The sequence below is a fragment of the Monomorium pharaonis genome, chromosome 5 (assembly GCF_013373865.1).
Source record: "Monomorium pharaonis isolate MP-MQ-018 chromosome 5, ASM1337386v2, whole genome shotgun sequence".
NCBI classification, from domain to species: domain Eukaryota; kingdom Metazoa; phylum Arthropoda; class Insecta; order Hymenoptera; family Formicidae; genus Monomorium; species Monomorium pharaonis.
Genome location: NC_050471.1, coordinates 23,610,341 through 23,624,898, shown reverse-complemented (window position 1 = coordinate 23,624,898; position 14,558 = coordinate 23,610,341). Strand labels below are relative to the sequence as shown.

At 27.5% G+C, this 14,558-nt stretch overlaps 1 protein-coding gene across 1 annotated transcript; it reads left to right on the top strand.

Moving 5' to 3' along the window:
- The first annotated feature begins 532 nt into the window (after positions 1 to 532).
- LOC105837718 (facilitated trehalose transporter Tret1) lies at positions 533 to 13,400 on the top strand. Its single transcript, XM_012682733.3, has 5 exons — positions 533 to 996; positions 3,433 to 3,612; positions 5,781 to 5,977; positions 10,048 to 10,354; positions 12,746 to 13,400. The coding sequence occupies exons 1-5, from the start codon at positions 918 to 920 to the stop codon at positions 13,369 to 13,371; spliced, it is 1,389 nt and encodes a 462-aa protein (XP_012538187.1). The 5' UTR covers positions 533 to 917; the 3' UTR covers positions 13,372 to 13,400.
- The last annotated feature ends 1,158 nt before the right edge of the window (positions 13,401 to 14,558 follow it).

Genomic DNA, 14,558 nt, shown 5'->3' with positions numbered 1-14,558 from the left:
ATTTCATATTAAAAATACTGATTAACTTAATATTTTATTCGCATATATAATATATAAATTATATATTAATAAAAGTTATTGCACAAAATGTAAATAAGGACTTTTAATTTTTATTACTATTTCCTCTCTCTATATTATTATATAAATAATAAAATGTAAAATATTATACTTACATAATTAAATTTTATATGTACAATATGCAATATTTTATATGCATTCGTAATTATTATTTATTAAATTGTTAATTACACATTTAAAATAATTGAAAGTAAATGTCTGTGTGAATTTTTAAATTTAAAATACACAAACATTTAAATATTTATAATTATTTTTGTTTTGTATCACAAAATTTAAATTCTAGCACTTTTATGAATTAGGATTCTAAAAGGAGAAATCTCAGTTTAAAAAAAATTTATATTAAAATTTGAGTCAAATTAAAAAATTTTAATTTTTGAAGCTTTAAATATGTAATCTTTTAAGAAGATTCTTACTTGATTCTTTCAGCGCTTTAAACATTTAAAAACTTGGACTGCTGACGACGTCAGATCGAATTTAAGGTATTGCAAATTTAAGATAAAACGCGCGAAACATGCGATTGTCATTATTTTCTCTCAAAGAGAAAAAGAGAGAATCTTGAGAATCTGTATGACAATAAATTGATACTGACATTTGCTTTTTATAGATCACTACCAGTGCAAATACACCGTATCATAAAATGAGATTTGTGAATGTATGATCAAATCACATGATGCGTAATGACACTATAAATATGTCGTATTCTTATCGGAATGTAAATGCGTTTACCTCGTTTCTTCTTCATTAGGAAACTCAAATGACGATCTCGAATTCGTAAGGGTCAGTTCGATTTTATCTGGCGTAATATGCAATAACTTACATCCCACACATCTTGAGAAAAGATGTTCTGCACTAAAGATCCAAAGGCTCTCGACAGCAAAAAGATCACCGTTTGGCCACAATGGCTGACCGCTTTTGCAAGTATGTGTACTTTAAGTTATTTTGGAGTAAAATGTTTTAATTAAAACTACATATGCATGTCAGATATAAAATTATTCTATTAAGATGAAAGATAAAGCAGATAGTTAAATATTGTGTTAAATTAATTAATCCAAAATTAAATAAGTGAATTATTAAATTTGCATACTAAAAACTACTATCTAATAACGAATTTAATCACATGCACTACTCTGCATTGATGTATGTTAAATATTATTGTGAAATTGTATAATGTGAAGTTGTTTAATGATACAAACGTGATATAAACATCTTGACCGATTAAATGACTAATATATAAAAAATATATATTCAGTGAAACAATTTTGAATGTCTTCAAAACTATAAGAGAAACAGAAGAATTTATCTAAAAGAAATTACAGTGATTTTATTGTGCGAATATTTTTTTAGTAGAATATTAGTTTTGAAAATCAAATCCTTTAAAGAGCATTTTTTTTTTAAATAAAATTATATATATATATATATATAAAATTCTTTTATACAACATTTTTCTAATCACTCTGCATATAAAAATATTAATATAAAAAATAAGAAAAATGTCCATTTCTTGATGGAGGCAATTTCTGCTACTTAATAATTTTTATAAAAATGTTTACAATCTTCTTTATAAACTCACGTAAATTGCGCACTAATTTGTCGGTCTTACAACAATACAATTTATACATAAAGTCAGAATAATTAATTTATAAATTAAATTGATAAAGAATTTAATAGTTTTGATGCTAACAAGCATCTATAAGATTTCCCTCTCTTGAAAAACTAATAAGATAAGTTATGTAATCGGGTAAAAAGTAAAGCTCATTTATTATTAGAAAAAAAAAACGTTTTCTCTACTACCGTTTCTGCATGATGTAATTTCTGTTAAATAAATTTTTCTCTTGTTCTCATAATTTTAACAATTCAAGATAGTATAATTATTGTCTTACTCTAAATTTATCGCACTTTAGCTAAATGTACTACATTTTTATATTTGGATTTACACATTATCAAACCTTGTATTCTTATATTATAAATTTCTTATACGCTGTTGAACTTTTCTCCAAAAAATCTAAACTCTATATAAAATAAGAAAAGTATACATATATTTTTAATATTCTTGCATACATTAAAGATGAGCACACACTTTCTGATATCTTTTTTTACTGTTTAAATTTTGTAAAGTAAAACGTCACTCTAAGCTAGAAGTCGTATTCAATGCTCTATAAGAATTTTAAAGCCTTGTCTACAATAGCAGTCGTAAAATCGTAGATATTGGTCGCTAAAAAGAATTTTAAGTCGCCTAGGTGAAAGCGCAGACGTAATATAAACATTGTCTACATAGATAAAATTAATGTACGTGATTTTGATGGCGCTTGCGGCTCGTTAGGGTTGGTTTTGTTCTGTCCGTTAAATGATTTGATTGATTCGTCGTAAAGTCGCAGGAATAGGAATTTGATCGATTTGCTGCGACAACTACTACTTTGCAATCTTTCCAACAACCGATACGACTTTACGACCTTATCCTACGATTTTACGACTGCTATTGTAAACGAGATTTAACTCTTATAAACTGGCACTCAAATTGCATCCTTTTACAAAAAATACATCAAAATTTTTTATATTGTGCACCTTGAGTGTCAGTTGAAGGTTTACTATCAATTTTAATGTTATTTTGGATGTTATCCTTAAATAGTTGGCTGTGACCTTTATTTTAATTAGGTGTAATTTTTGGTGTTACTATCAAATATAATTGAGTATCAATTAAATGTAACCGTTAATTTGATTAGTTATAATTTTAATGTTATTTTAAACACTGAATTAAGTGTAATCATTTGCGCGTTATTTTTTTCAGTTTTATTGAGTCAAAAATTATAAAAACTGTAAAGATTAGCATTGTATGGCTGCGTCAATGATAAGTTAATCAATGGTGGTCGTATCCAATGTTAACCAAAAAAATGTGGTCTACAAATTTTTTTGAATTCCCTTTTACTGATTAAAAAAACAGATTACTATAAAATACTATATATTTGTGCTTACTTACAATGTGTTTCATGTTGATGCGACCAACGTGTTCGACTTCCATAGAGGCAACATTCCTATGTAGCACTTACATTTTCTTTAATGTTAAATTATTATTTTGTAAAAATCGTTTTTCTCTTAAATTGTTAATTTATGTTATACTAAAAAGGACGGAAATAGAGCCGAAACGTTTGCACTTTATTGTATTATTGCATAAAGATTACTGTTAAGGAATAATAATAACTTCCAGACTTATTCAACCTTAAGTCGGCATTTATTGACTCATTATTATTTAGATTTTAGATTAATGTAAAAATTCAAAAAAAATTTTTCTCTAAAAACTACTGTTGTTCATTAATGACAGCTCGAACATTTAATGAAACATCTCGTTTTGCTTGACAGTCTCTCTAGAAACCATCGTTTCTGGTCTTGCAAACGGTTGGGCTTCACCATATTTAGCGCAATTAACATCAGCAGAAGCAGACGTTCCCTTAAAACTGACCGACATTGAGGCATCTTGGGTGGCGTCTCTTTTAAGTCTCGGACGTGTAATCGGGGCACTTCTCGGCGCTTTTTGTCAAGGTAAGAGTCACGTTATCGCTAGAAAAACATACATGTTCACCTTCATAAAATTTCGATCATAAGTTTCAATAGATTTATCAAAAAAATTAATTTCTTTAAATGATAACAAATTCATCGTTTCTATTTTTGCTGTTGTAACCCAACATAATTCTGTGTTTCTATTAACATATATAATGTATACAAGTCATAAATTATAATATATCAATTAAAACATATAATATATATTTAACATTCTATAATTTATTTTACATGTTATTAACACATCATTAATGTCTTCCATTAAGGAATTTTTTTTTCTTTTATTAATGTTTAATATTACATTTTCTATCTCTTTCTCTCTTTCCATTTTTAATATTAAAAAATTATTAAATTATGTAATATAAGAAAAAATTTGATTTTTTTCTCATTTCTCTTTATATTGTATTCAGTAAATGGTTACGTTCAGTAAAAAAAGCAATTTTGCAAAATTGCTACTGTAAAATTCTTCAACACAATTGGTTCTTGCTTTTGGTTCCTGTTGGATCTAAACATATAAACCAATCATATAAAAGAATTTTACAATAGTTGCAAAGCTGCTTTTTTTGCAGAACGCAACCAATTTTTCTCGATCTATCAATTGTTTGATCGACGCGATTTGACTCTTTTTCTGATTGAGCAATAATTCGCGATTATAAGAACAAGTCAACCACGACTCAGTAATAATCAAATATTTATCAAAACAAAAATCTTCATATCCCAATGAAAAGTAACATAATCAAAAAAAGACAAAATGCAAAATGTTTGAAATTATACATTACTTTCCGACATATATCTTTGAAATTTTGAATATATAAATTATCATATTCTATCACAGAATTATTTACAAGGCTATAAAGATACAACATTAAAAACAATATCTTTCTTAAAGCTTTCAAGCAGTCTTAAAATCCTATAAAATTATGTAATTTTAACATCCCTCCCTGAAATCTTTAAAATTTTAAATAATAAACCTATGGGCGTATCCAGGAAGAAAAATATTTTATTTATTCTTTATTTTTATTTTTTAATTTAGAAATTTTGTTGCGCCATCTTCGGTTTTTATACATTATTTCTTCTTTTCTTTTTATTTAACTTTTGTTTAATATCTATCATATCATTAATAATCTTCAGCAAAGTTTCTTACACAAGAAAATTTTCTGTTTTTTTCAAAAATTTTTTAATATTCTTTTTCTAAAGAAATAATTATTAATATTTTGTGTGTAATAATAATAACAACAATAATAGTATTGAAAAACTATACGTTTTTAATAACTGTATTTTTTCCTACACTTTCTTCAAGAGAAAAGTATAAGTGAGTATGCAAAATCGATAGAACAAGCAAAAATTGGATGTTTATTTGATAAGATTATATCGTTAGCTAGTATAAAAGCTACAAGACAATATTTTAATTTCACAAAGTCTTCTTCAGCCAATATACATAAATATAATTTAAAATACATTAATTGTTTAATGATGATACGTAAGTAATAAATTAGAAACACGTAATGTACATAATATATTATTATATCATATATTATATCATCATTAAATTAAAATTTAAAAAAATGTTGCATGGTAATATAAAGTCAAAATTGTAAAAGAATTGTAATTTGTCGTTCACGAACTAATATTCAAAATTTTTTTTTAATTAATATTTTTTTCATTTTAAATAAAAAATAAAGAAGCATTCTAAAGTAACTATTTTCTAAAATATCTAAAAAACAATTTATTAACACAAAAAATTGTTGTTTATGTGATAACAAAATTATTAAACTCCTTCCCTTCTCTGAAAAAAACCTTGGATACGTCCAGGAATAGATCTTTACTTTTTCTAATTCTTCAGATTTTTTAAACTTTTGAAATCCTTGATTTCTTTTTTTAACATTTTCCTAAAATATTAATGTCATCTTATACTTCTAATTTGAACTTTTTTCCAAATATTTTCCTGAAATATTCCTATGTATTTCTTCATTCTATCTTTCTAAAAAAGCATCTTTCCTTCTTCATGCAGAACAATTTGTCGGCGTAACATATGTGTAAACGAAAGTAAAAGACGATATCGTCTTCAAAGAGGACCGCAATTCTGAGTTGTGGTGATCTTGTTCTCAGGATGACATGTCTCTAATACGTGCCACGACACGATCCTTCAGAGTATGCCGGGCTAAAGAAGGTGCTGCTGTTATCGAGCCTACCGTTGATCTCTAGCTGGATCCTCAACATTTGCGCCACATCGATCACATGGCTCTATCTTTCCAGATTTTGCTCCGGAATTGGATCGGGTATCATGTGGCCCGCGGTATCCCTGTATCTCGGCGAGATCGCCAATCCTGCTATCCGAGGCTCCCTGGTAATTTAACCAACCGCTCAGCAAACACCAACTAACAGTTATATAGCTATTAATCATAATTTTCTGCTCAAAAATATAACTGTTATATAATTTATAACACTTATGTAATATTTAACTTTATATTATTGAGTAGAAAATGGTAACTAACAGTTATGTAATTGCTAGTTGGTGTTTGCTAGATGTATCTCTCTCTCTTTTCGCGAAACTTTATTATGTGATCTCTTTTACTTTTTTCTCACTCTTTCTTTAAGTTTAGAATAGTTCTATTGTTTTAATTGATTTACCGCATTTCTGGAAATTACTAAGAAATTTCTTTGATATTTATTTTTGTACCATATATATTTTACAACTTTTAATTTTTTTTTAATTCTCTCTCTCCCTCTCTCTCTCTCTCTCTCTCTCTCTCTCTCTCTCTCTCTCTCTCTCTCTCTCTCTCTCTCTCTCTCGTTACACAACAGAAAAATGCGCCAAAGCGGGAATTATTTCCTGTAGCTTTTTGGACGCTAAATATGAATCTCGTTTCCAAATTGCTCTATTACGCATCACCATTTTGAGAAATTAAAGTTGAAATTGCAAAAAAAAAGTTATTTTGACTTTATATATATGATAAAGTAAAAAATCATAATTACGTACTTAATTTTGAGTGTAATTATGATATTATAATCACATATGTAACGAGAAGTTTTATTATACTCAAAATTAAGTACGTAATTATGATTTTTTGCTCTCAAAAGAAATGTTTATATCAGTTAATTAATAAGATAATCATGAAGTATGTGTATGTAAAATATTACGCAGAAAAATTACAAATTAACATTAATGATTGTTTTTTAGATCACTGAATATAAATTTAATGTCAAATTGACAAATTCAAAATAAATTCAATGCGGCAGATGTCAAAATTTGAAAAACATCTGGATTTTTGCAAAAATTTATGTTATATAGTAATTTCATGATACAAAACAAACCTAATGCTAAAATTGACGAATTTAAATTGATGGAATAGCCAACAAAAATTAAATCATATTTCAACTTTAACAAAAAATTATAAGAATTTTTTACATGTTTTATATTTATAAATAATACCTTATTAATAACCGTTAAATAACCTTATTATTATTAATTACATAGTCAACAAAATTTCTTTTCGAGAGCTAAAATGCCTAACATATTTTTAATTTTTATTGCAGAAATAAGTATCCAGCACGCACATATCGCAGTTATACTATAACAAATTACATAAAAATAGCATTTTTTGCAAAATTTTCAAAATTGTAATAATTAAGTAATCTGGAAACTAAATTCGTATTCAACATCTACAAAGCTACATAGAGCAAATAACTCTCATTTAAATAAGTTGATCTCATTCTGGTATTACAATAAAAAGAAATTAAGTAGAAAGTGAATACCAGTAAAATGCTGGATTAATATAAGTTTTAAACTGTAATATCATATATTTAATTTACTTCTTTCTTGAATTTGAACAAATAGTTTATTATTTTATTATTATTCTTAACACACACTACACAAACTGACTCTTCCTCTTATTGTTAGTTCCATAAATTAATACAAATCTTGTATAATTTCTTAGATTTCTTAAATTATTCTTAAAAAAATTCTTTTAATGCAAACTATTTTATACAATTTTCTAAATTATTTTATTTAAGAAAAACTTTAAAACTTTAGAAGTTTGTATATGAAGTAATATAATAATATCTAAAATAATTCAAAATTTTGTGTTTATTTATCAAAAGACTTTTAAATAAAAGAATAAAATTAGAGTGATAAAATTTGGAACGAATATAGTGACTATAATATAATTCTGATACCTTATTACGATCATACATCAGGTTTGTATCATTAAAGATATTAAAGCAAATAAGAGTGGAAACGAAATCAGTCACAATTGCCATTCAATTTGTCCGATATCTATAATATTTAAGCTTTGTTATCTTTTTCTAAAACAATTAAAACGGGTTACAAAAAAATAGTTAAGAATTAATTTAAAATTTTTTTTATAATGTTAAATGCAAGAATGTTAAAATGCTGAAATCTGCAATTTTACAGAAAAATGACACAAAAGATACTACTTTCAACGCACATATAACAAAAAATAAGTTTTTGTTAAGTATCAGAAGTAGTCCTTTGCAGCCGGTAAAAAACCACGAAAAAAACGTACATATGTAACAAAAAATTAATTCTTTTTTGTGGCTCTCTATCGGCTGCAAAATCATCGATTGTACACGGACTACTTTCTCACACAAGTAAAACTCATACCCTCATCAATAAGCGTGCAAAAATAATCGTGCAGGTATCATTATCATATGACTATTATCCCAAATCCCAGGCTTGATTATTTTTTCACAACTTTCCCTTTATTCTGACACTCTCGTCATATACCGCAGGTACGTCATCTCGCGATAAGCATATAACTCTTGCAAATATTATTGACATTTCATCGCAATCTCGGTAATTCCGACACTTCATCGCTTTTGCAAACCTAACAGTTTGCTAATCAGTTAATTCACATTCAAAGACCACATTTCGATGCACAGGTAACAAAAAATATTGTGTATAATGTGTGGATCGGTTATTTCCTACTCGTGCAGGTAAACGCACTCGTTTAGGGCTTACCTTTGCTCATGCATCCACTCTCCACACTAAAAAAATAGCCAACTTCTCACACTTGTAATACAAATATTCATTATATATCGTCGCTTCCAAATAAAAGGGTGTTAACTCAGAAGCCATTTGAAAAAAGGCGTTAACTCGGAAGCCAATTAAAAAGGGCGTAATTCGGAAGCCGGTTGAAAAGGGCGTTAACTTGGAAGCCGGTTGAAAATGGCGTTATCTCGGAAGCCAATTGAAAAGGACGTTAATTCAAAAGCCGATTGAAAAAGGCGTTAACTCAGAAGCCGGTTGAAAAAGGCGTTAATTGGGAAACCGGTTAAAAAGACGTTAACTCGCGCACTCAAATTTTTCGCTTCAATTTAAATTTTAACAACATTGCCGAAATAATTTTGGTGCTCTACCTATATGTGCATATTCATTTTCGTTTTAATATGTTTATGTTTTAAATCAAGCACCAAAATTATTTTGACAGTGCTGCGTAACTAAAATAAAGCGAAAAATTTTAGCAGGCAAATTAACGCTTTTTTTCAACCAGTTTATCAATTAACGCCATTTCCAACCGGCTTTCGAGTTAACACCCTTTTCAATCGACTTCCGAATTAACGTCCTTTTCAATCGGCTTCCGAGTTAACGCCTTTTTCAACCGGCTTCCGAATTACGCCCTTTTTAATTGGCTTCCGAGTTAACGCCTTTTTCAAACGGCTTCTAAGTTAACATCCTTTTATTCGGAAGCAACAATATATTATTTTATAAAAAAACATCCACAACATATATTAAATATTTTCAATTCTTGTAAAATAGCATAGTATAAAATATTAATAGTATAAAATATTGTGCGTAATTATAATGCTATTTGGAAAGAATTTTTTAAATTTAGTAAAATTTTACTAAATTTCATTAAAATTTTAGTAAAATATTTTTATGTCTATGTTGGTACACTATTTTAAATTGGCGTTTTCGACCGGAGCTGAAGTGCTATTCGGTAACAACTTACTGATAACTATCGATGTCATTAAGTGTCGTTGAGTATAATATTTTTTCAAATATCAAAATACGTGCGCAAAGTTGGTAAGTAGTTACGGAATAGCATCCTTGGGTTAAGTTAACCTATCTCAGTTTTTTTTCTCTAGAACTAGAATAATCACAGTTATTCTATTTTTTAGAGAAATTGGCCTTATGACGTTATTAATCGCTCCCGAAGCGATTAACCCAGGCCGGTCAAAAACGCTATTAGAGAACATTCTCTTTGTGTATAACACAAAATTAAATCTTGTGACACTAATCAAAATAATTATTGTAACAAAATATGTTGATTTTTACTCCTTTTTAAAATTTTTATTTATCATTTTAATTAAATATTCGCGTCAATAATCCACTTAACAAGTTTGCCGATAATATAGCAAAAAAATTGTTATCATATTATGCAATCGTATCTTCAGATATCCTTGAACGTGAACGCAGCATCGATGGGTATGCTCCTGGGCAATGTGATGGGCCCTTATCTGTCCATGGAGATGTTCAGTTATGTAAGCCTTGTGCCAAATATCCTCTTCATGGTCCTCTTCAGCCTGATACCTGAGTCACCCTATCATTATGCTCTTCACGGCGATATCAACGAAGCTGAAGCATCTCTCAAATGGTTCCGACGAAAAACTGACGTCAAAGCTGAAATCCAAGAGCTCCAGGACTTTTTCGACGGCGCCAGCACTAGCATTCTAATGAAACTCAAGGATTTCTTATTACCAGGTATTTCGACATCGAAGTGAATTACTTAAATCTGCCTTTAGCGTCAATTATTTTTTTAATTTTGGAGTACTCCATATAAAATATAAATTTTTGTTCAAAAATAGATGACAAAGTATCTAAAAATTTGTATAATATAATATGTTTCAAAATAGAATCTTAAAATTCACAATTCTTTTATTTTATAATTAAAAAAGTCGAAATTTTCAAAAACTAAAATTTCAAAAATCCAAAGATTAGAGATTTTAAAAGCTTAATGCAGCTGTGCTTAAATTGTTTTATGTCCACATCCCTTAAAAAAAAATTGATTAATTTTTTTATTATTTATATTAAAATTAAATGTAAATCTAAGTGCGCATTATAGATTAATTTAAAAAAGTAGAATGAAAATTTATCTATAGTTCTCTATATCTATATATTATTGATTTTCTTCCTATTACTGATGTTTCGGCCTTGTTAAAAACTGAGAAAGAATAAACAAATTAATCCTTCGTTAATACACCTCTTTTTTCTATCAACTTTGACAGATATTTATTTTGCATAGAAGATAGGTTGTTTCAATAAATAAAAAATTTAAAAAAAATAAATAGGAAAGGAAAAATAAAAGATACAAAACGTCAAAATTAAAGAAAAGGAAAAGGTACGAAGCATCAAAGTCAGAAAAAGAAAAGGAAAAGGAAAAGGTACAGTGCGTTAAAGTTATCGTATGGGTGACCACACGTATCAACGAAGGATTAATGATAATCATTATAAGCTTACTAATGATTTGTGATTTTAAACATACTTTTAGTCAATATTTTTAGTCATATTTGTAATTTATCATCATATGTTGCGGAGTACGTAAGAATATTAATTTTGGTGTACAGAATCTTGTTTTATTTAACGTTTCTTAAACTGTTAAAAATCCTTCACAAAAAAATAGTACTAGCAATCAATACTCAGAACAAACTATTAAATACTTGTAATATTGGAAGTATACTTAATTAATAACTACGCTATTTAAAAGAAAATAATTTTTTTCAAAAAATAAATAGTTGAATAGAGCAGTTAAATAGAAATATTTATACTATAAAACTTATGTATAAAATTTTTTAATAGTTTATTTACAAGATATATTGAGACAAAATTTAATTCCTTTAAAAGATTATTCTACCTCTTCGAACCATTTTTAGCCACAATAAAAAATTTCTAATTTTATGTATTAACTCCCTCCACGTTTATGACAAGTTTCATTAAAATTTGGATTTTTGAATTTGCGAGATTTTCTTGTGGGTGTACTACACTAATATTCCATAAGTACTTAATCCTAATAGCACAATACATTGACAGTACATTGGCTATATCGGATAAACATTATAATTATATTTGGAGTATATTGGCCAATCTCATTGTAACACCAATATTATATCATAAAATATTGGTACGTAACCTTTGCTAACCTGTCAATCTGTAAAAACTTAAGGCACTCAAAGGACCACATTTGGACGCAAGTAACAAAAATACGGTGTGTAATATACGGATCGACTATTTTCCACTCGTGCAGATGAACGCACTAGTAGACAATAGCCGCGCGACTTCCCGCACTTTTTCCACATTGTACTATTTGATAACAGTTTACTGTTATAATACAAAATAATTACATACTTATGTTATTTATATATATGTCTCAAGAATATAAGGTACTAAATGTTACAAACCAATTATGACGAATATAATACCTAATATCAAAAATTTGCAAAAGCTTAAATATCGCATACATAAGACATTATCCAGCAAAGAGTTAAACAAAAATTAAGTAATATTAAGGGGATACTAAACTGTTGTTTTATCACTAATTTTTCGGACACCAAAATCCTTTTGCAATCTGATTGCATGGAATTGAAAATCCTTCTCCAAAATTAAAGTACAGATAGTGGTGCGCTGCGATCAATTTCATACAAAAAACGAAAGAAAGTTAGAAAATTATAGTTTTGTTATCGACTTTTGTAGTCGACTCGTGAAAACATTTGCTGCGTATAAAAGTTTTAGTCTTTGTACGTATAAGTATGAGGCGCACTTGGCATTTCAGCAAAGAACAATACTGTGCTTTTAGAATAAACCTAGAAACTTTAGAAAAAAAATTTTTCCGTGTTTAAGGGGATCCTATCTGTTTTATCGACAGAATTGTACAATTTGTTCCAAAATCCTTCTCCACAATTAAAATATAGACGATAACAGTGTACGGAATACATAAACTTTAATTCTGGAAAAGGATTTCTAAATCTATAAAAAAAATACATATAAAATTTTGTTAATGACGTGCCTAAATAACTCTGCATTATCGACCTCGATCAAGTTTGACGAGCAGTTTAGCATCCCTTTAAGTATATTTATAATTAACTTTTTCTGTTCCAGCAAATTTGAAGAACATTCTAATCATGTTCGGTTTAAACGTCTTCGTCCAAGGGAGCTCGTTCAGCACGATAAACGCCTACGCAGAGATCATCGTCATCAGTACTAAAGTAAACATCACTCCGTCGATTGTGGTAATGGCGATGTGTTTCGCCACAGTTATTGCTGGTTTCATCACAATCTTATTGGTGGACAGATTCGGCCGGAAAAACCTTCTGATGCTTTCCAGTGTCGGCGTCACAATTTCTTTTGCTGTTCTTGGTCTTCACTTTTATCTTCTCTCTCTGAATTTCGAACCCGAAAAACTGACATGGTTACCAATTACATCTTTGTTATCTTTTAATCTGTTCGTGTCTTGCGGTCTATCCACTGTGCCTAGTACTCTTTTGGGTGAAATGTTTCCGGCAAATCTCAAGAATCTGGCTTCTCTTTGCGTTTTTTCGAGCAACGCTCTATTAGCCTTCATGTTTGTTAAGAGTTACCAGCCTTTCATCAATCTGGCTGGAGAAACAATCGTCTTTTGGAGCTACGGACTTTTTATACTTGCAGCGGTACCTTACGTGCGATATTTAATCCCTGAAACGACTGGTAAAAGCTTGCTGGAGATCCAGCAATCTATTAAAAAATAAAGCACGATTAAGACACGATTTGCCAAAAACAAAACGATAATAAAAAAACTTTATACTGAATATTAATCATAAGAAAATGTAACATTTATTAAAGAATATATAAGAAAAATTAAACTATTTCTAGTAGTAAACTTTATAAAGTTTAAGTTATTGGGTTAGATTTAAAATTTAGACAATTCCAAAATCTTCATCAAATATTGACTTTTTTAAATTAATCTCTGTAATTTAACACTAATTTATAATGACAATTTTATCCAACAGAAGTATGGATATATATAGTTTATTTATTTTGTTTACAAATAAATTAATAATAATAAAACATAATGTTTACAAATACATATTTCTAAAAATGAAATTAAGACTTACAAAAGTTTAAAATTTTAAGATACATAAGATAATGTTTTAAATTAAATGTTTTTTAAGACAATTTGTGATTTAAACTTTAAAATTTAAAACTTTAAATTAAATTAATAACAAAAAATTAAAAAATGTAAATATTTAGATATTTTATTATACAAATTTAATTGTACAAATTATCTAAATGTTATGAAATAGATATAAATGTTAAATATTACATAATTCAGTATTACATTTAATCATGCGAACAAATTAGATATAAATTTTTTAAATATATGGATAATCCCTATTGTCATCAGAGAACATAATAAACATAATAAAAATTAATTTTTACACGAATATGACAGAGTTGTTGGTTAAAAATTATTCTTTCTTGTGTCTATTACTTAATTACGTTTCAATTTCAAAACGGAATAAAATCTAGTGAAATTATAATTTTTTAATATTTCATATTTTAAATATGCTATAAAAAATATGTAACATATAATTTAAATTAATATTAAAATATAAAAATTAAATTATTTGTATATGTTGACTATATTATCAACTTGCAATGTATATTATTATAATAAATATACCTGCTATTATATATATAATATGTAAACAAAAATATATTAAATAAAATATCTATTTTCTTAGGCTTTATTTTATACGTTACTTTACACGCTTTAATTTATATCATAGTATATTCATGCCATTCAAGTTTGTTTATATTTATTAATTAATTCTTCTTACGTATTCCCAGATAGCATAATATTTCCAAAATTCCTGCAGAATATAAAATTATGTGTAAAATTTTAATCGCCAGAACTCTGTTTAAAAACGATATC

Bases quoted from the DNA above. Each gene is read 5' to 3' on its own strand.
- LOC105837718 (XM_012682733.3), top strand. From the start codon at position 918: ATGTTCTGCACTAAAGATCCAAAGGCTCTCGACAGCAAAAAGATCACC. The intron at 997-3,432 runs GTATGTGTACTT...TTTGCTTGACAG, and splicing joins ATGGCTGACCGCTTTTGCAA to TCTCTCTAGAAACCATCGTT. The intron at 3,613-5,780 runs GTAAGAGTCACG...ACGATCCTTCAG, and splicing joins TCTCGGCGCTTTTTGTCAAG to AGTATGCCGGGCTAAAGAAG.